This window comes from Lissotriton vulgaris, chromosome 4_1, assembly GCF_964263255.1.
Source record: "Lissotriton vulgaris chromosome 4_1, aLisVul1.2, whole genome shotgun sequence".
NCBI classification, from domain to species: domain Eukaryota; kingdom Metazoa; phylum Chordata; class Amphibia; order Caudata; family Salamandridae; genus Lissotriton; species Lissotriton vulgaris.
Window position 1 is genome coordinate 2,046,483,442 of NC_141691.1, and position 23,305 is coordinate 2,046,506,746.

General features: G+C 47.0%; 1 protein-coding gene across 1 annotated transcript in view; it reads left to right on the top strand.

Annotated features, from left to right (window-relative positions):
* Positions 1-23,305, top strand: part of LOC147724935 (uncharacterized) — a 1,961,814-nt gene that overhangs the window by 916,923 nt on the left and 1,021,586 nt on the right. The window contains exon 9 of the mRNA XM_086918138.1: positions 11,140-11,274. Within this exon, the coding sequence (XP_086774264.1) occupies positions 11,140-11,274 (135 nt within the window). The remainder of the gene's footprint in view (positions 1-11,139; positions 11,275-23,305) is intronic.

Genomic DNA, 23,305 nt, shown 5'->3' on the forward strand with positions numbered 1-23,305 from the left:
AGTGGCCATCTTGGAACAGTAAAAAAAGTCGCCAAGAGCACCATCAGTCAATGTGACGCACTGGCATTGCTATCCATAATTTAAAAGGCACAAAAATTAGTTGATTTAATATATAACAGACTCCAAAACCTAAGAATATTCAGGCATGGTACTTCCAATCATTGCAACAAAATACCAGTTGTGCCAGAGACATGAAGATAAATCGACTAATGGGCTTAAGGAGAATTATCCAAAAGGGGGAAAAATATATGTCTTAGTCACGCACCTAGCATAAATTCGTAAAACGTAGTTATCATATAGGTCTATCAACAAAGCATGATCATTATATTACGAACTATACAGAGGTCCCTCAATATCTTGAAATCTCAGTGCTGTGTTTTGCTCGGAAGCCAGACTGTGAGGAGTCGAGGGATTTGTTGGCTTCGAGGAAGGCGGCGAGCTGGTTGTTGACAGCTTTCTCGATGACTTTGGCCGGGAAAGGAAGGAGCGAGATGGGGCGGTAATTTTTGAGTTCGGTGGGGTCCGCTGTGGGTTTTTTCAGAAGGGCGGTGAGTTCAGCGTGTTTCCAGCTTTCCGGGAAGGTGGCGGAGTTGAAGGAGCAGTTGATGACGTCTCGGAGGTGCGGTGCTATGACGGAGTCTGCTTTGTTGAAGATGTGGTGAGGACATGGGTCTGTGGGGGATCCTGAGTGGATTGAGTTCATCAGGCGGATGGTGTCCTCAGTGGAGATTGGGTTCCAGTCGTAAAGGGTGTTCAAGGGGGGAGAATGTTCAGCATATGGTTGGGTGGGTTGGTCTCCGGGTTGGTTGTCGAAGCTGTTGTGGATGTCTGCAATTTTGTTGTGGAAGAATAAAGCCAGGGAGTCGCAGAGGGCTTGAGAGGGGGTGATGTCGTTGGAGTTGGCCGAGGGATTGGTAAATTCCTTGACGATGTTGAAAAGTTCCTTGCTGTTGTGGGCGTTGTTGTCTAGTCGATCCTTGAATGCTGTTTTCTTGGCCTTTCGGATTAGTTGGTGGTGTGTGCGGGTGGCGTTTTTGAAGGCGTCCTTGGTGCTAGTGGTTAGGTCTTTTTTCCAGGCCTTTTCAAGGGAGCGGCAGAGTTTCTTGGACTTCTTAAGATCATCGTTGAACCATGAGGCCTTCTTGCTGCCAGGTTTGCTTTGACGTTTTTTCAATGGTGCTAGGATGTCGGCGCTGTTGGATAACCATAGGGTGAAGTTGGTGGTGGCTTGGTCTGGGTTAGAAGAGTGGGCTGGGGTGTTTAGAAGGAGCGATGAGGAGATCTGGTCGATGGTGATTTTGTTCCAGTTTCTTTGCAAAGTTGGTTGGGGGTTGTTGATGGGTTTCGGCTTGTTGTAAGTGAAGTGAACGCAGCTGTGGTCAGTCCAGAGGAGATCCGTAGTGTGGCTGAAGGAGACGTGATTGCTGGAGGTGAAGATAGGGTCGAGTGTGTGACCTGCGATGTGGGTGGGGGAAGTGACCAGTTGTTTAAGTCCGAGGTTGGCGAGGTTGTCCAAGAGGGTGGTGGTGTTGCGGTCGTTGTTCTTTTCAAGGTGAAAGTTGAGGTCTCCCAGAAGGATGTAATCTTTGGAGGGGAGCGCGTGTGGAGTGATGAAGTCCGTGATGTCTTCACTGAATTTTGCGCGGGGTCCTGGTGGTCTGTAGAGGAGGGTGCCTCTGAGTGTGGTCTTGGGGTCGATGTGGATCTGGAAGTGAAGGTGTTCAGAGTTAGCGAGATTGACGTCAGAGCTGGTTGAGATGTGGATTGATTTTTTATGGACGATAGCGATTCCTCCTCCTGTGTGGCCGGTACGGTCCTTGCGTGTGATCTTATAATCTTCTGGGATGGCAATGGTGATGTCTGGGGCGGAGGAAGCGTTCATCCATGTTTCTGTTAGGAAGGCGACGTCTGGAGAGATGGTGTCTAGTAGATTCCATAGGTCAATGGTAACAGTGCTGTGAATTATCCTGTCTAACCCGCAGACTTAGTGAGTACCTGCATGTTGTTTAAATATCATTTTTGCTATGATGCAGCAGTAATTTGAATTGTCACATTCGATTCATGGACTTAATAAATATTGGTTAGTTTTTCTATGCATTTTTTTGCGTGATGTCCGTGTTACCGTTTTAAAGAAGCACTAGCTTTTGTGTCACACAGTATATTTTGCCACTATTTTTCAACATTAGTATTCTAGGTTGGAGTTGCTTAGTACGAATCTATGTGGCTTACGAATAAGTGAAAATATTGTACATTGAGGGCCATCTCAATTGCTCTCCGGTAGACTTTTCTGGTGTAGTTTAATACAGTCCAGTTTTACTACACGTGTACTTCTGTGCTGGTAAATTATGGCTGTGATCTATGGCTCATTCCCATTTTGGCACGTTGCCTGATTAATCTTTGGTGCCTTAAATTAAGGTAGCTTTGTAAGAAGCAAACCACTGGGCAGTCACTAGATATGTCGATTTTTATTTATTATTTTTTAATTGTGTATAATTGTACGGATTGAATTACTACTGGGACTCGAACCCCAGGCAGTCTTGGGACTAGAACCCCAATCAGTCCTGGATGAAGTTAAAATTCCTGTGGCCTCTTTCTTTGATGAGGTTTGTCATACGATTAGTACAGTTGGTCATCTTTTGTTCACTTTTTCTTATATTCCTAGTGCTGGTTGATTGGGCAAATGCTGGGCCATAATTAAATGCTCCCTATGGACTTCTTGTTGTATTGAAGATACACTCGCATGCAAGCGTATTTATCAGTCCTCGAATTGCGTCATGTGGACTTGTGACTTATTCAACAAGTGAGTAATTATCTGACTTGTGTGGCCTTGTTTGGGCCCTTTATCTAACTAGTATGGCAAGTTCATCGGATTTATAGACCACTATAATCAATCATAAATTTCTTTTCTTGTGAATTGCAGATTTTAACGTACTGCACCTGCTGTTCAAAACTTGAATGGTCTGCTTTTAATAATGGTGAATATTTATTCATTATTTCTGGGGATAACGTATCACTTTTGGTGTGGTGTTAGTTTCCCGCTGATTTTTTCTCCTCTCACAAATGGAGTCTTTCCCTTTTAATCTCTCTATCTTTTTCCTCTAAAGAAGCCTACCCCTTTGAATGTAATTAGTGATTGTAATTTCCTTTTAAACAGTTACTGAAAACGCTCAAACCACTGTTTGTCCTGATGATGACCGCATAGTCACCCAGCGGTTGAAACGCCGTCAACGCATTCTGTGGCCACAAACTGTGAAAGACACTGTTGTAGGGATACAAGTCTCTCTGACTGACCAATGGGCTCCTTTAGCCCGTTGGATCCGTGGCGGTCAGTTTTTCTGACCACCAACCAGCCACCCGCCATCCTAATGTGGTGGGCGGTAATCATTATTACGATGGCAGTGGGACCACCACAGATACGCTGTTGGTTTTTCAAATGTTTATATCTGTACTAAAGTGGATTTAAAAAGTATCAAGCCCTATGTATTTACTTATACTGTAGAAGAAATTTAAAACAAAAAATGTATTGGGATTTCTTCAACAGCATAAGTTAATACATAGGCCGTGATTCATTAATATGGAAATTAAGAACTGAATCTAAAAAATTATTTTAACATTTAAAAATACTTAAGTTAATTAAAGTAAGTTTTTTACCATTCTGAAATACCCAAACAAAACAAAAAGCAGGCTTTCAGTTGATACAAATATTGGTACAGCATTACATACATTGATTCATATTTGTATTTTTTTAAATTAAAAAATCTGCTTTTTTTGCCTCGTACACACTATGTACAAAGGGATCTGTGTTTTATATTACATTTTAACATAGGTTAACTATTCAAACCAACAAATCAGAACCATTAAGAAGTGTAAAACAGTCCTTGGACAGAATAGAAAATCATTAAGAAACATTATCAAAAATAAATTAGGAGAAATAATAGAGATTTACTAAACTGTGGCCAAATGGTTTCTGAAAATGTTCCACACATGCAGGAGGGAAAGATGAAAATAAATCAAAGTTTAAAAGACTTAAAGCAGGTGAAATATAAACATTTAGAACATTTTGGGGAAAAACTTCATGATCAGTTATATTTACACAGATACAATAAAACACTTTTATATGTCTTTACAACATCTTCAAGAGCAGGCGAAGGAGATATTGGCCAAGAAGGCAGGGAAGCAGCTGGCCACTGTGTTTCAGGTGGTGAAACATCAGGCACCAATGGACACAGTGGCATGGAGGATGAGGGGCCTGGATTGGATGCCGCCACATCATTATTTTCATCAGAAGCCTCAATAAGTGACCAGTCCCTGGTGGTGGTGGACCCTACTGGAACTGTAACAACCTCATCCTTGTCCACCACTCAGAGACACATCTCCACCCTCCCTCTTGTCCGCCCTCCCAGTTGGCCAAACCCAATCCCTTTAAAAGGATGGGGTCTCCTTTTCAATAGGCACGTCACCCTTGCACCTGTCACCCCTGCTGCAATTTGTGAGGAGGCTATTGACCTACTACACACCATCTCTGTAGGCCAGACTTTGATAGTGAATGGCATCCCGGGGCTGACCTGCCAAATGCAACAAATGGTTTCTAGATTCCAATTATAGTTCAATCCCATTCACAGTTCAATGTCTGGCATTCAGAGATTGCTTGCCGAAATAGCAGCTTCTTCACTCACCCCAGCTTCCCAACCAGCCCCACCTTCTGCCCTAACTCAGGTTCCTTCCGCAACTCAAATCTAAACTGCCAATCCAGTCTCAAGCACATTCACATATTTGCAGGCACTCAAAGTAATAGACTTAAAGAGTACAATCACACACACATACATAAACACAAACACGCGAATAAACGCAAATAAACACACAAACAAAATATGTACACTATTGAAACCACACTAGTCACCACAACCACCACCACACCCACAAGCACCATACCTACCACCACACCCACAACCACCACCACATGCACAAGCACTACAACCACCACCACATGCACAACCACCACAACACCCACAAGACCCCTAACTCAATCCCACCCACAACCACACCCCCAGCCCTACAACCACACCACCCAGCACAATAACACACTCACCAAAACCAACACACAAAACACAAAATAATACCAACAAATATTAAACACCAGCCAATAACGTACATCCAAACATACACAACAATCACCGGACCCAAATGCAACTGCCAAACATACGTTATGTTATGTTATGTTAGTGCTATTTGTATTGCGCACGGCTGCTCCAGCGAAGGAGCGTCCCGGCGCACCGACAAGGTGGCGAACACAACACAACTGGGGAACAGAAATAATTATTAAGAAATTGGGGAGTGAAGGATTTAACAAAGCTCAGAAAATAAATGAGTTTTAGCGGCCTTGCGGAAGGAGAGCAGGTCACCAAAGGTCCGGAGTTTCAAAGGGAGAGCGTTCCAGAGTGCGGCTGCCCGCACCTTAAAAGAGCGACCTCCCACCCGACTGAGTTTGAACCAGGCTACCGCTAATTCTTGGTCTAGCGAGCGCAGAGTGCGGCCCGGGATGTAAGGGCGCAAGAGTTGGTGCAGTAAGGGAGGTGATAGGCCCTTCAGAATTTTGAAGGAAAGGCACAAAACTTTAAAGTGGATCCGCTGCCTAACGGGTAACCAATGCAAGGCTCGCAAAGATGGACCGGCCGAGCAAAACCTAGGAAGACCTACGATCGCTCTTGCCGCAGCGTTCTGCACTCTTTGAAGTCGGGTTAACTCAGCCTGGTTTAGTCCTATAAAAAGGGAGCTGGCATAGTCCAACCGCGCCAAAACCGTTGCTTGCACCACCAATTGACGAGTTGCGGCATCGAAGTATTTAAGGGCAGGGCGCAGATTGCGCAGGATGCCGAAGCAGCAAGCCGCCGTCCTTTTGGTGTGGCCAACGAAGTTGAGGGAAGGGTCCAGCCAAACACCAAGGTTTTTGATCTCCGCAACCGGAGTGGGGGTCGGCCCCAGCTCAGAGGGCCACCAAATATCTCCCCATAGGTCCGTCCGCTTCCCAAAGATCATCACCTCCATTTTTTTGGCGTTTAGTTGGAGACAGTTGGACGTCATCCAACCAGCCACCGCCCTGAGTCCTTCTCTGAATCTTGGGGCATCCACCCCAGAGTCCCCGCTGATCGTGACCGCTAGCTGGGTGTCATCTGCGTACGACACCATGGTCATACCACAGAGCTTCACAACCTCAGCCAGCGGCCTCACGTAGATGTTAAACAACGTGGGGCTCAGTGAAGAACCCTGTGGGACCCCAAGAGACAGAGGATGACATTTGGACTGGTAGGGCAGGGACGCCACACAGAAGGAACGATCCCTGAGAAACGAACGGAACCACTGGTGTGCAGTGCCGATCACCCCTATCTCCTCAAGACGTTGCAGGAGAATGTCATGGGAGACCGTGTCAAAGGCGGTGCTTAGGTCTAACAAAACAAGCGCCGCTGTTTGACCTGCATCCAGAACTACCCGAAGGTGCTCGACCATAGATAACAGTGCTGTCTCCGTACTGTGGCCAGCCCGAAAACCATTCTGGGTGTCGTCCAGAATGTTGGCACGCGACAGATGACCAGTGAGGGCGGTGTTGACATGCGCCTCCGCGAGTTTGGCTGGCCACGGGAGAAGCGAAATCGGGCGGTAGTTCTCCGATTTTGTAGGGTCGAGAGATGTTTTTTTCAAAATGGGCATTACTACCGCATGCTTCCATTTCAAAGGCACCTGGCCTGATGATAGCGACGTGTTGATTAAGTCGCAAACCGGGCGAGCAAAAACCTGGTCTCTGTACATAGGTGGCTTGAGCGGGTCGTCCGGCAACCCCGACTTAACTCGGAGAGCCAAGGCCGTGTAAGACTCCAAAGAGAGAGAGGGGAGAGAGTCTAGCACCACCTGATCCAACCGGATGGGAGGCCCCATACTGGTTTGTGCAGTGGAGGAGGGGAAGGCCCTATATATGGTCTGGACCTTCTCCAGGAAGAAAGCCGCCAGCGCTTCACAATGAGTATTGGAGCTGATGGAGTTACCGGCCGGCTTCATTGCCACAAGGTCTTTAAGGGCCTTAAAGATGGTTTTAACATGATTCCCACTATTGCGAAACTCCAGAGCGTAGTATTCAGCCCGGGTTCTACAAACCGCGCGGTGATAAGACTTGACCGCAGCCATATACAGGGTTTTTTTGCTGCTGTCATACCTCTTCCTCCAGTCTCTCTCAGCACGTCTGCAGACACTTTTCAGAGCCCATAGATTGCCATCATACCAGGGACTGGGGGCGCGGGAGCCACACTTACTGGAAACCATCGGGATAAGGGAGTCGAGGGCCCTGGTTACCCATCCGCAGAAATGGTCATAACCAGACTCCACGTTCTCCACTGCACCCAGTGGGTCGTCAGTGAGAAGGCGGTGGAGATCTTCCGCCTTTAATTTGCTCCAGCGCCGTCTGGGCATGGCTCGCAGTGGCACCTTAAGTGGGGCTTCGTCAAGAGGACAGTGAATGGTCACGAGTGAGTGGTCTGACCAGGTCAGGGGGTGGGGGGGTCACTGTAACCCCTTCTAAGTTAGAAAAAAAGGGGTCCAGAGTGTGGCCACCACTATGAGTGGGGTCCGAGACCAGCTGGAACAATTGAAGGGCCTCAAGGTCCGCCACCATCCCACCCACAGAAGAAAGACACAAAGTGTCAAAATGGAGATTCAAGTCACCAATGATAGAAAAATTGGCAGACCCTACTGCTAGTGAACTAACCGCCTCAGGGAGAGCCTCTCGAAATGCCACTGAGCTACCAGGTGGACGGTAAATCAGCAATCCTGACAAGGTAAAATGCGGAGTAACCGCAACCTTGAACAGGGCGCTTTCGCAGCCCGTGATGTTCTGCACACTCCAGGCGCAAGAATAGCACGATTTAACAGCAAGAGCAACGCCACCCCCTCTCGAGGAGCGGTTGAGCGTGTAGATGGAATACTCAACGGGGAACGCCAGATTCAATACCGTAGAATCGGTGTCTTGCAGCCATGTCTCTGTCAGACAAAAGATGTCAGGGGGGTCATTGTCCACAAGATCAGCAATATCCTGATAATGCTTGACCGCCGATCTGACGTTTAAATTCCAGATGGTGAGATGTCGCGGAGAGACCTTACTGCTTAAGGCAGGCTGCACTATACAAGACCCCAAACAGGAAGGGGCTTCGAGTAGCCAGCCGCCACAAGCACAGCGATGGGGGCCACACAAAGGGTCAACGCGGACTTCGGCACAGAGAGGCAGACAGGTGTTACATGCCAGGAGACTATCCCTGGTATACATAAGCATGGTTAGAGATGCACCTGATGTAAATATCGCCGTGAAGCCAGCGCAACCGAGCGCGGACGGGCGCAGACGGGCAGGACTCTGGCACGACTCCGGCCACGCGAGGACACGCCCGCTGCGCGATCCCGCTGCGCTAGGGGAGGGGCCTTAAATAGGTGTTCCCAGGCGTCACATGTGCATTCAAGCGCTGTCAGCTGGAAAAGCCTCACTCCACTCACCCCACTCCAAGATGTCCGCCAAAAACGAACCAGGCACCCACCCCAGGACCAGACCCGCCAAAACGGCGGTGAAGGGGCACAATTTATGGTGCAGGTAAGGGGCAATTTAAAAAAGGGTCAAAATGACCAAAACAAACAAAAAGAATATATAACGTTTTTAAAACAGCAGTTTTACTGCAAAAACGCGCAAGCGCTCTCGCAGCAGCAGCTACCTTGTCAGGGGCTGAAAGCAGGAGGGACTCGCCCTAAATAGGTGTTCCCAGGCGTCACATGTGCATTCAAGCGCTGTCAGCTGGAAAAGCCTCACTCCACTCACCCCACTCCAAGATGTCCGCCAAAAACGAACCAGGCACCCACCCCAGGACCAGACCCGCCAAAACGGCGGTGAAGGGGCACAATTTATGGTGCAGGTAAGGGGCAATTTAAAAAAGGGTCAAAATGACCAAAACAAACAAAAAGAATATATAACGTTTTTAAAACAGCAGTTTTACTGCAAAAACGAGCAAGCGCTCTCGCAGCAGCAGCTACCTTGTCAGGGGCTGAAAGCAGGAGGGACTCGCCCTAAATACAGACACAATCTCAACACCCACTCCAGCTCTCTCTACCCCTAAAAAGCCAATCCTCTACCAACCCTCTTACCCTTACTCCTTCTTCCGAATTCACCTCTTATCTGTCCTTAACACCTACCAAACCTAAACTCCTCCCAAGAAAAATCCTTGAGGTGCCTGCTCTGTGCCCAATAGACACCCCTTCCTATTGCGGTTACCCTTTCGCCAATGTTTAGGAGTCAATTTAGGGGCATTAAAGCTACAAAGTGTTGTTGTGGGAAACAATTTTTCCTTTTTTTAATTGAAGAAAAGTTCATGAGAGAATTGTCTCAAATATAAATAGGCAACATTTTACAAACTTTGTCATAACATTATTATTCATTTTTAATTCAATGGTTATTAAAAATGTTAATGATGAAAATGTGCAAAACATTTTTTTTACATTTATAAAAAATACAAACTTTTTTTTAAATGACATATTTGTAAAGTTCAAACATTAGAAAAAAATAATGGGCAATAACATTTTGGTGCAAGCATTTATCCTGACAATGGATACTTACACCAAAAATAACAATTGAAATTTGTATTTTGATAAAGGTGTGTTTATTTGAACTTAATACGTGAAAATATCAACACAAACGTATTGAACCATATTTAGTTTTTTTTTATAAATCACAGAAAATATATTAGTCAAGAGGAAATATTACATAGACAAAGAAAATGTTTTAAGTTTAGAACTATATTATATTTTACATTTATTTTTAAATAAACGTTTTACTTTGCCTAATGCAATTGCTGCACTATATTAAATTTAAATTATTCAAAAACTGTGTAAAGCATATGTTTATAATTTATGAGTGTCCATTATCATGAAGCTTGCACCAAATTTCCAACAAAAAAAAGTTAATACAGGTGTCTTTCTTTATATTTCTTAAATGAAAACATTACCCACATATGCTTTACACATTAGAAAGAAATAGTTTGTAAGACAAATTTAACAATGCATGACTACAGAGCAAATGTGAACAATTAAAAAAAAGTAAAAAAAGAAGCTTACCTTCGATTCCGACGACAATGGGGTTGGTTTGCTCTTTGTGGGCACGTAGCAGCAGCAAAGAAAAGGCTTGGAATATCGTGTTCTTGACAGAAAGGGAAGTGAAATAAAGAAAAAAACGTAATTTTCTACTTTATACCTGTTCGAAGCCACCAACTCAGGTGTGGAAGTTTACTTGCCATAGTTAAGTCGACAGGAAGGCACATCATAATTGTCCTGGCAGAAATATGGGCTGAACGCCTTCTGATATCCGCTTTTCCCGATGATGCCGTTGATGTGGGAGAAACATTCTGGTGGGGATGGCAAGACTCAGACAGACTATCGTCCATAGACCCACCAGCATCTAAACTGAGTAGGCGGATGGAGAAACTGATGGAAAAGTGATGCCGGATCCACCAAGATCTAAATCAGGCCCTTATTGACAGTGTGCTCAGGACAGAGTCATGCTGTAGGCTTTGTCTACGCATGAATTGTATGACAGCATTGGTTCAAGATTTTGAATTAGATAAATTCAAGGATTACATAGTTCAAGATTCACTGGATTTTAAAGTGGCGGATTAGGTCATCAACAAGTATAATCCTGTGTCGGAAGAGTTGTATCTAATCAGTAATCATCTTTTTCATTGTGATGTGTTAGTTGTGCTTGAGGGTAAGAGTTACAACGTTTTGACTTATGCTCATGAAGGGCATATTAGTATGACAGGAATGAAAGGAAGAACTAGTGAGAATTTTTGGGGGCAAAATTTGGACACAGAGGTAGAATATTTTGTACGTGATTGTGTCTTGTACGATTTGTGATGAGTGACAATTTACTATTCCAAGTCCCATTGAGGCATTGTTGGATGACGATTTAGCTGAGCAATAAAGGTACAAATAGACACTCTAAAATTGGTGTAAATGTATTTTTTTTTCCTTGCATAAATGACTTTGAAGCTATACTGTTGCCATTTAAAACTTAACACATTGATAATAGTAGGATGTATTTTGTACTTTGTCTTCTCAAAACAGATCATCCAAACTATGCGTGTAGTCAAGAAGGAAATCTCTAAATACTCAGCAGTCTTGGAGAACCTTCACCAAGGAATCTTGAGAGAGGAAGAGCTTGAACCACAAATAATTGCAGATAAACTGTGGTTTCAAAAGGTGAGTCAAAGAGGGCAGAGGAAGGGATGTTTGTCAACAGGAACCTACTGTCACCTTCTTCCCCATGCGGTTTTAGTCCTAAGCATGAAAGAGTGTTCTGTAGAGCAGCTTTATGGGAACCCAAGGGTGTAAGGGTGTTGAAGTCAAAGAGGAATTAATAGGGGCCATGGGGAAAAAACTGACCAAGGAAAAGTGCATCACATATGTAGAAGAATGAGAATAACCAAACACGGGACCGTGAGCAGCACTACAATCCCCAGACGCCCCAGCGGCGCTTCTCGCCGGTCACGGGAGCATCGCGCCAGGAGGCGCAACATAAGGACCACAGACCCGGGGGAGCGGGGGGACCGTGAGCAGCACCAGGGGTAAATAGTGCTCACCTACGCCGGGGACCGACGCCTCTTGCCAGTTCCCCCTCGCCGCTGCAAGCACAACAGCGGCCGGAGCGCGAGGGGTCAGAACTACAATCCCCAGACGCCCCAGCGGCGCTTCTCGCCGGTCACGGGAGCATCGCGCCAGGAGGCGCAACATAAGGACCACAGACCCGGGGGAGCGGGGGAACCGTGAGCAGCACCAGGGGTAAATAGTGCTCACCTACGCCGGGGACCGACGCCTCTTGCCAGTTCCCCCTCGCCGCCGCAAGCACAACAGCGGCCGGAGCGCGAGGGGTCAGAACTACAATCCCCAGACTCCCCAGCGGGGCTTCTCGCCGTTCACGGGAGCATCGCGCCAGGAGGCGCAACATAAGGACCACAGACCCGGGGGAGCGGGGGGACCGTGAGCAGCACCAGGGGTAAATAGTGCTCACCTACGCCGGGGACCGACGCCTCTTGCCAGTTCCCCCTCGCCGCCGCAAGCACATCAGCAGCCGGAGCGCGAGGGGTCAGAACTACAATCCCCAGACGCCCCAGCGGCGCTTCTCGCCGGTCACGGGAGCATCGCGCCAGGAGGCGCAACATAAGGACCACAGACCCGGGGGAGCGGGGGGACCGTGAGCAGCACCAGGGGTAAATAGTGCTCACCTACGCCGGGGACCGACGCCTCTTGCCAGTTCCCCCTCGCCGCCGCAAGCACAACAGCGGCCGGAGCGCGAGGGGTCAGAACTACAATCCCCAGACGCCCCACCGGCGCTTCTCGCCGGTCACGGGAGCATCGCGCCAGGAGGCGCAACATAAGGACCACAGCCCACGCGTCGTGGGAACGCGCGCGGGACGGCGCCCGGGGCGAAGCCCGGGCAAAGGGCGGGCCCTCTGTGGCCCTCAGAGGCACGAGGAGGACGGGACGGGCCACGTTTCCTGGCTCCACAGCAATAGAAGGTACAGTTATAAATACCATTTACTAGACTATTCACGGACATTTTGGCTTCCACAACATAGACACTATTTTGAATATACTTTATTATTAGTGACACACAAGGGGGCATACTAAATTCCCATATTACTGCCAGAGAATGGAAAATCTTCTTCAGAGCTATGCATCACCTACCTCTATCTGTGAAATAGATATTGATGACCGTCGCCAATTGTTATCGCCGTCTCATACCCCCGTTAGTGTGCCAAACTTGTCCTACTGGGAGGAACTAAATGCTCTGTGCGGAACTAAGTTCATTCCAATAACATCCCCCTCCCCGTAAAAGGCCTTATTACTAACACTCCCTCTGACAGAACTTGTGAACCTTCCCTACCACCCAATGAGGATAACATCCAGGCCACTGCGCTGTTGCCGGGCCAAAGTGTGAAAAGGAAACATGATGGGGCAAATGATTACGAACTCCAACCTAAAATACAAAAACTCTGTATCAATCCCCCAACGCCTGCCATAAACTCCATCACATCCAGGGGGGTCGCTGAACGCTTGGATGATAAAGTATCTTTGCCTCAATTGCAATTACTGCCTCAGCTCGAACAGTTGTTAAATTCTGTAATAGCACCCCTGCTAGAACGAATTACCTCTTTAGGGGATAGGCTGACAAGTATAGAGATTGCTATTAAAGCTAACTCCTCACCCGTTACAAAGATGGCAACACCCAATTGTTCCATTCCACCAACTGTACCTGAAGGTCCTATGTTGACGGACACTACAAAAACTGTTTCCGCTGAAAGACAATTTCCCAGCATGCTACCTCCGACCGATACTAGAACTGCCCACAAACCTTTGTATAACATAAGAAAAAATGTTCCGATTACAAAACAGCCTCCTAAGAGTCAACCACCACTGGTCACTAAAATTGCCCCTAATCCCTTATTAACAAACTACTCCGCTGCTAGAGCACAGCCAAACAGAGCAGCACGTATAGACCTACCTCCGGAAGCCGCCCCCTTTGTGCTAGTTCTCTCAGGAGTACCAGCTCCCTCATGTAGGAAACCCGAGAGTTATCAGGACCTGTTACACAAGGTCACCTTCTGGTTAGCTAAAAATAGACCCCTGCCACCCAATAAAGATGGAGGTATCCTGAGTGTCAGAAGGGTGGGCTGGTTAGGGTCACTACCTAAGGACATTCCCGGGGACCTAATCCTTGTTAAATTTAGGAATAGGAACATCGTTCCCTATTTACGATCCTCCCAGCCCCACGAAGGTGACGGCCCCATCTCCATTTGGGATTTGTATGATTTTTATCCGTGTACCCCACACTTCCCCCTTCCAAGATCTACAGCAGATTTGCTAGAAAGGGGTGGTATTAGCTTACCAGCCCTCCATAGATTTGATTTATTTTATAAATACTGCAATGTTTGAGTAGTTTTATAAGGGTGAAGTTTACATTTTAATCCTTTCAGCAATGTGGGTTTTATGTAGTATGTTCCTAAATGAGGAAAAGGCTCCTATAGGTTGGGCATATGATTCTTTTAACTTGCATTAAGAGCCAATAGCTGAGTGACAAACATGTTAACATATTTTTTCTGGGTAGCATTCCTGAATTGACTCTTTTTATCTGTATTAACACGGACATAAACGTCTTTCTATGTCATTTAATTGTTTTTTATACAGGATTCTTGAAAATTCTAACTGTTTGTATAAATTTGTATATATTAGTCGTGTGTTTTGTGTATGTATTTTATATGCTTGTCTTTTATGAAGGAAAACTTCGAAATAAAGACGTTAAAAACTGAAACTGATAACCAAACAATTCTCGACAGCCTTGATGGCTAATAGGTCTGAAATGAACAGCGGACCACACTCTTCCCAAAGTAGATATGATCAGGCAGGTTGATGGTGTTCACTGTTCAGACTTTAAATGCATTCAGTATGTATGTGCTCCCTTCAATGGAACTTATGTAGCCAAAAGCTAGCTTTGAAGCTACACAGCAATGTATGTATTAGGAATGATTTAAGACTACACAACAGCAAGTGCGAAAGTAAGGGACTGTGAATTTCATTTCATTGTTTGGCCCGATGTAGAGAATGAGTTGTGAGTTTTCATGTTAGTGGTGGAATACATGCTTTTTAACGTGATGCCTTTTCAGTTCATTACTGAAGTGGAGGAGTCAATGAACAAGGCTCATCTGTGGTGGGATGTAGCTCAGAGTCCTGTTTGCATAGCTCAAAAAGACTTGTCTTTAATTCTTCTTTCCTTTTTGTATTTCTTTAATTTCGGGTATGGCAATATTGCAGCTTTGTGTGGTGCATTGTCCAGCTGAGATGGTGATTTAATTCTTGCTGGTAGAGCAACATTTGATTGTTTCTGTTTTGTAGACATTACAGCAGGTCTTGGAGATGATATGGTTCTTCATGGGCAACCAGGTGTTTCCGGTTAGTAGCGACATGGTTGTCAAGTAAAGTGGTGTGTAGGATTATCTTCCTTGGAGCAGGGAAGTCTGGAATTCTGATAGTTATGGTGTTATCAACAGCGTGGTGGCAAAAGACATGTGTTTAGACAGTGGTTATGAAGCCCAATTGTGGAAGGTAATCTTTGAAACTGTGCAGAAGGAATAGATCTGAATTGGTCTGTATTTTTCTTGGCAAAGTGCCTTCTGAAAGAAAGGTCACTATTAATGATGAAACCATGAGGGTTTACATTTGCAGAGAGTTGGAATATGAATCTGTCCAGCTTCTTGGTTGAAGCTGGAGTTTTGATTCATCTTATTATTATCTTTTACATTGTTTTATGCAATTATGTAATTAGTATTTTATTAGTCTAAATCATCAGTTCAGAATAGTCATCATATGCAAGCAGTACAAGAGGTCATGCATACTGGAAGTCACATGTGAAATCGCAGCAAAAATGCAAGCATCATATTACAGTTAAAGGCTCATGGGTACATAGCCACATGAATATGAGTGAGTTTAAACAGTAGGCAATCTTAAGTCAAGCATGGTGACAACACCTGGAAACAGAAAAGAGTGTACAGTTCTACAGAGGCACAGGCTCTAAGATAATGGGAACATTGTACATCAACAGGGCATGCATCAAGGATCAGCAGACATAGATATAGAACAGTCATTCAGCCTCTGTCGCAGGAGGATTACCAGGTCTATGAGGTGCAGGGCAGAATAATTAATATACCAAAAGGGACCCAGATGACTTGAGATTTGGAGTTAGGGGGTTGTAGCAGTGTAGGGAAACAGGTTTTGCAGGTTTACCCTCGCATTTCACCTTTATTTTGTCTGCTAGGTACTGGTGGAATGACTCTAAATTGCCCTAATCCCTGCTAATCAGGACTCAGTGTGTGTTCTTTTTCCTTTAAATTGGGGTATGATTAATTGGCTTGCCCCATTTGGTATCACTTGACTTACCTGAAAGTCGCTAGTATATGGTACCAGGAGTACCTAGGGCCTATATGTCAAAGTGTCTGTCACTAGTATTGCCACCAAGGGAAAGACAAAGTGAAAACATGGCTCCCAGCCTGCGATCACTGGCTGGCAGAGCATTGTCAAACTGCTAACTTGACTGTGGCAGTCCCACCGCCATCGTAATCGGGCCACAGTTTCATGTTTTCACGGTCCTTATAGTAAAAACTGCCACTGTCATTTTTACTGTTCAACGGTTAGTAGCCCCATTGGTGAGTGAAGAGTTACAGGCTGCAACCTCAGGCCTGAAAACTTCTGAATTGGACTACTAAAGTTGGTACTGTAATGTATCAAAAGTATCAGTGTACTAAATCTAATCTCATGTTGAAATCGAATTTAATGTCAATGGTGGGCAAAGTGCAATTTTATAAAGTGCCACTCTGTCTGCCCAAGGTTTACAGTGCCATATTGGGAATGGATAAAATGGAGCCTTCTGGGATAGCTAGTTGCCACTCTTGCCTGACGTTGTCATCAGGAGAGAGGAGACTTAGTAGTCCATTGGCTAGTGACCGCAACATTTCCTGAGGGCTGTTTGTGGGCATAAATGGGGCATACCTAGCACCCAGAACAAAGATCCTGCTTGACTGGAAAAAGAACACAGAAGAAGTACTGCCCTGCTGACCAAGGGCCTGGCAAAGGAGAGGCTACAATAATGCTGGACTGTGCCTGCTGCACCTAGCGGCTAGTGAAGGAAAGGACTATGCCTGCTGTGTCCTGCAGATGAAGATGTCCCTTCTGGGCCCCAACTGGAAGAAGAGACTCCAAGTGTCAGTTAGCTGACCTCCTTTTTTCAGCACAGGGCCAAAACAACTGCAGTAGCATGCCTGGCGAGTTGGTATCTGAGGTTCCAAGATCATTACTCTCCCCACCCCCTCATGCAATCTACAAGACCAGGACTCAACACTCCAAAGTTGTAACTGAGTTTGTTACAGTCTGCTCCATCCAGTAGTCATCGGAGTGCAGCTTGGTGGGCCCAGAAGGCAAGTTATCTTCAAATGAAGGAATCAGCTGTGACTGCTGTACTAGGAGACTAGTAGCAAATATACTTCTACCAGGCTCAACAAGACTTCAAGGGATATCCTCCCTGTGACTGGTACACAACAACTCAAACTGACTGAAGACTGCTTTTCCAATGGAGATAAGTTTATTTGGGCCTTGCTGGTCCCCCTGACTAGGTCCCTGTTGGAGCTGGTGGCCCAAAGTAACTCCAAGTATCCATTAGACAGGTGGCTCAAGTTTTCACTCAAAAAAGTATCCAAGTGCCAAAATCATTGATTTTGCAAATGCTGGTTTGCCGTTAAATGAAATGTTGTGATGTATTATTTCTTATAAAATCTATATCTCCGGAACCCTCTGGTGGATCTTTTTCATTTTGGTGCCCTTAAATTGGTTAAAATATAATCCATTTTTAGGTTGAGCATTCAATACCTATTGTAACTTTTCTTGTGGGGTTAATGCCATCCCCTTGCTGGCCATTTGTTTGGTTCAGTGTCTTTTAAAAATCCTCTCTTACTAGTGGTCAGGGCCGGACTGGCCGTAGCGGGCACCGGGCGTTTCCCCGGTGGGCCGCCAGGTTGGGGCCTGGTTTTGTTACCAGGGGCCGGCAGTATCGGCTCCTTGTCACAAAATCGGCCGAAACTGGCCTTAGCAAACAGCTCGGCCGCACCCTCCCCCCAGGGGGGCCGGCCGAGCAGTTTGCCAGTCCCGGTTTCGATTCCTAGTCCCGCCCTGCTAGTGGTCAATCCTTCTCTTTGTCCCTCCTGTTTGTCTTTCTGTTCCTCCCACACAGCAGGGACTAAGTACTGTATTATTACGCTTTGGTTGTTTATTTGCAGTTTGGGGACTTTTTCCTTTCTCCTTTCTTGCTTGTGTTAGTGTTTGCCTGTGTTCAGCTCAGCGCCCGTAACTGTTCGCATTTTAATGGAGCTTTCCTCACTCCCATGTGGCTGCATGCCTGTGCCACTCCCCCTTGTTCCTAGTGCTGCCTTCCTGTCCCTCACCCCTCCTGCCACATTACTTTCTTCTTTTTAGGGTCCATTGATGCTAAAGTGCATCGAAAGACATGCCTCCTCGCCTTTGTCATGTGTCTAGTTTATGGCAACACTTTAAATCGTCTGTGGACTGCCCAGAAGTAGTGGGTTGGGCTATGGCTGGGTCCGATGAGGGATTCGAACAACCCAAGCACTTGAGCTTAATTTCTGAACAAAGCACACCAGCTAAGCAGAGAGAATCCGAATGTATTAAATATTATGAATTATCTGTAGTGCCGCTGCGTGAACTGCTGATGCAACGTCTCTGTTGGTGTTTTCCTACGTCTTTATTTATTAATTTAATTTTAAACGTTTTATATAGTGCTAGCTTACCCCGTAGGCAGGGCTTTAAGTGGGCCACGTCTGTCCGGGTCCGTGCACCGGCAGTTATTTTAAGGGGGCCTCGAAACGGGTCTCTATCAGGCTCTGTTTTCAGGCCTCCAAAGGTAGTCCGTTTTCTTTTTTTTTCCTCGACTGCAGTGAGAGCATGCACATCAATGTGCGCATGCTCACAAACAACTTCAGAAGCACTGACTTCTTACTTTTTAACAGCGCCAGTTACCGAGCTTTCAGCCAGGAGCAGCAGTGCCAACGGGTCACAAAGGCCTTCTTGCAGGAAGACGAGCGGTCAGCAACTGCGTGGTAACTTGGCACAGGATAATCTAAAAGCCCTTTGAATTAATTTTGTGCATGAGAAGAAGCGTTTCTTCAGCTTGCATTCCAACCTCCATAACTGATCACAAAACGACCCCAAAGGCAGTGTATCCAAATAGAACAGTGTTTTTATTTAATGACTGAGTTTTTTCATCTAGGATTAGAAAGGCACAACATACCCTCAACCACTTGCATCGTGGCCTTAGCCAATCGTTGCTTAGCGGTTGTGGTGAGGGATAGCCACTCCCACTTCCGGTGAACTATTGGTCCACCCTCTTGCTCACGCCCCCCCCCAAGAGGGACGGAGCGTTCAAGCGACCCCCGGTTGTACAGGTTTCCAACCTCCTGTAGGATAGCAGGGCACCGTCGCACCCCAGGGTCCACCACACAGACTTCCTGGGGATATTAGGCCTTAGCACCCTTTGTGCTCCTGAAGAGGGTACCCCTGAGTACCTTTCCGCCTCTGGATCGCCCTGTAACTCCGCCTGCAACACAAATAAAAAGATTAGAAGACAGTTCCCCCCACCCTGAAAGCGCCGGGTACGTGGTAGGGAGGGAAACGGCGACAGGTTGAGGGGACAAAGAGGCCGCCAGGTGGGCGGGGGAGGAAGTTATACCTTTCCCCCGCCCCCCAACACGGCTGGAAGTGACGACGGGTAGTCGAAGGGGGTCGTAGAACACTGGGCTGCCCCGTGTGCCATCTTGTGGCACTAAGGGGGCCGCCTTCTTATGAGGGTCCCCTGCGGGGACGTGTTGGTCGGCCCGCATAATGCCAATATCGGCCCACTCACCAGCCCTCTTGCAGCAACATATATGAAGCATAAATAAACAGACAAGACAACTTTTTGTTGGAGAAAAGTAGCTGCAGGTTTATTAGCATACACATATGCCAACATGGTGGGTTATCTTACAGGCGATCCAAAGGCAAGCCGCCCCTCGCGGCCTACCATCTGAAGGGCCAACTTGCATTGTGGCCTTGTCCAATCGTTGCTTAGCGGTTGTGGTGAGGGATAGCCACTCCCACTTCCGGTGAACCATTGGGCCACCCTCTTGCTCACGCCCCCCTATGAGGGGCGGAGCGTTCAAGCGACCCCCCGGTTGTACAGGTTTCCTACCGCCTGTAGGATAGCGGGGCGCCGTCGCACCCCAGGGTCCACCGCACAGACTTCCTGGGGATATTAGGCCTCAGCACCCTTTGTGCTCCTGAAGAGGGTCCCCCTGAGTACCTTTTCTCCTCTGGATTGCCCTGTAACTCCGCCACAGCCCTGGGTGTGGCGACCGTCGCAGCCAGGACCCCACACCAAGGCCGGCCTTCCTACTTACATCCTGCTATTTCTAGGGCCTCTCCCCTAACCAGCAAGAATCGGTCCATGCTTATACTGGGCAGATGTACCCCTTGTTCTCAACACACCCTTTGAATTTGGCGTGTAGCACCCAGGTCTAATGAGGCCAAGTCTCCTCTGCCCAGTGAATTTAGGCATAGCGCAGAACTTCCTGCGCGCAGGCTCCCACGCCTCCCCTGCCAAGCACCCAGCCACAGGAGCCAGGGGTGATTTCCGACCACTGACGATTACCTGTCCCTCACTGCTTGCTAATTTGCCCCGTGTGGTCATTGTGGTCTTCATCCCTGGTTCTTACTTTGCCACATAAACCAGACAACTTCAAAGTTATCTTCAAATTATCCCTGGTGCCCATAGAAATGGTGTCACACAGGTTTGAGGGAATCATTGTGTGGTGTCCATCATTAGACACTGCACCATCTTGTGAAGTGCCAACCTACAGGTGCCCGGACCCTGTTATCCACCTGTGACCTTTAATACTTCTACCAGTAATGATGACCAACTACCAGATAGTGTGTCACATGTTTAGTTATAATCCTATTTGGTGGATTCGCTGGGACCCATCTGTGTCCCTGACAATGCTGTGTCACCCACTTCAGCCCTATAATGCCCTAGCCCGTCTCTCAAAGACACCTACAGCCTGATACCCCCCGCTGACTTTATGAGGGGGTTTTGGGCCCGGCGCTCCCCGTCTAAGTTTCTAACCTTTCTCTCCCTTGCAGGCTCCAGCTCGTGTGAGAGGCTATCCCTGTCCTGGTGAGGCATATCAAAGGCCATTTCCCACCTTAGGAACTAACCTGCCCTGGGAAAAGAGACATAGAAACGGGTGTCCATGTGTCTTTGACCTATAAAAGGGGGAAACACATGCACGCAAAACACTTGACCCTTTTTGGGCAGTCAGACCGCCAAAACAAACTTCTTCATTCATTGTAGCCCTTTTATGTTGACCCCACGTTCTCTTCAGGTTCTTGCTCCGCAACCCACAATTTAACTGGCAGCTACCACCACTGCCTAGCTCCCTGGCACTTGCGCAGGTGTTAATGTCTGCCTTGAATGGACTTGATAATCCAACACTTGGTGCGTGCTTGCCCTTAATGTGATCACCTTGGTTGTGCAAGACCCTGCCTGGCCGCAAGTTTAGCTAAGCACCTGCGGAAATCACCTGCCCGTGGAAGCCGCAAAGCTACCTCCCTTGGCATCCCATCCCTACAACACAAGGCTTATCTCTAGGCATGTCACTAATTGTCTCCATCACGCATATAAGGCTAGTTGGGACCTTCTTATGCAAACTCCCTTATCGTACACCGTGCCGCGCCACTAGTAATGTCTGTCACTTGACCAGTCACCCCGATTGGGCACTCGTTGGACCCAAGGCGCTATTAACAAATGTATGTATCAAGTTGGGCAACTTTGTACACTACTAATTTCTCACTGTGTACTTCCCGACGTGGAGATACTGCCTACTATCTCCCCACCTTAGATCCTGAAATGACTAAATAAATGTGACTCAGGCCGAACTATTCATGGTGCACCTAACCAAGGGCCCTCCACTGCGTGTGAACCTTAGCAGTTCGTATTCGTTATTACATGCCCACGTCTGGACCCTACAAGTGAAACCCAGCCAAATCAATTGCAGGCCCTCCTGCTACGACACCCCTATCTGGCCGAACCTGCCAAAAGTATTTAAATATTCTGGGCAACAGAATTTATAACAACCAATAAAACCAAGGCAATAGTCACCGAAGAACTTGACTTACCCCGTGGCTGTAGTAGCGGTCGTCTCTGAAAGCCAGACAGTGCTATGAGTGACAATTGAGGGACGGTGCCACGCACCAGAACCAACCACCCTGTAAAAGCGCCGGTGAACGTGCTGCTGATAATAGCAGTGGCGGGCCCTAGCCGCACTTACGGAAGTCCAGGCAGACTCTCTCACCTTGTGGGGTTAAAAGTTACCAGGTGACAAGTGAGTACCCTGCAACGCTAGGCGGGGAAAATGGTAAGGGCACCTCCCCCTTGGGTGACACAGGTGGATTGCTATTGCAGGAACAATGTACTTTTGTATTTTATCGTGTCCCGGTATTTTTCCACAGCAACATAATGGGGATAAACAATAGCTGAATAGAGCCATCCAAAGCTTGTTAACACAAATCTACTAGCTGCACATCGTAGCGTGAACACTCCTACGAGCCCTATCTAGTGGATGCAACGCATCGCCCGCTAGTAACATATGCTTGGGAAAATTAGCCAACTGTCTACAAGTACTAACCTCTAGTACATGTCAAAAGGACATGCCCCATGAACTATAGAGCGATAATCTCTTATCCTGCCCTTGTTGAGAGGCTCCCAGGTGCATCTGAACATAGGCAATTAAATAAATTGCTCTCCCGGAGGCAGTAACTAACATGTATGTAACACATAACAAAATGTCTAATGCTGGGTCTTAATAAGGCCGGTGAAAGTGTGTTGAGTCTCTCCCCTGCAGTATACAAATTCATGTTGCAATCGAGGACTGATGTGCTACATGAATGAATAGTCGTCCTGTAGTCACAAATTACCAATGTTGATAAAAGGCAGGGCAGTCACTGCATCCCCTGTGGGGTGACCCATCCAAATCCCTTCAAGCTTAATTGTTGTAGTCCTCTCCCAGGTAACCATACCTGCTGCCCAAAAGTGACCCTTGGTGTTGAATCAACCATGCCCTGGATCGCTGGTAGCCGCCAGAATTGCTAGCCCTCCACCGAAGGGTGCGGAAAGAGCATGCCTTTCTCTTGGAAGACTGGCGGACGTATGTAATATGCAGTGCTTAAGATATAATATGCCCTTACAAAAACATGCCTGAGATACGTGCGCTGAATACAGCAAGGAGCATGCCCAATTACCGGCCCCTTGTTTAGAACTAGAGGAGGACATGCAACACCCCCCTAATAATTGACCTACGCGCAGCCCAGCTGTGCTACGCGCGCTGAATACAGCAAGGAGCATGCCCAGGTAGCTGCCCCTTGTTTTGAGACTTGAGGAGGACATGCAACACCCCTCCTAATGGTTGACCTACGCGCAGCCCAGCTGTGCCCACAGCCTCACACAATCCCAGTGTGCTATGGCCCTTATACCTGTAGAAACTTCAGGTGGCCCCCCATGTGAATAGGGTGGTTCTCCATCGCTGTTCTTGCATTTGAGGCAACACATTCATTAAAAGCCCTGCCCCCTATCTACCAATCTGAA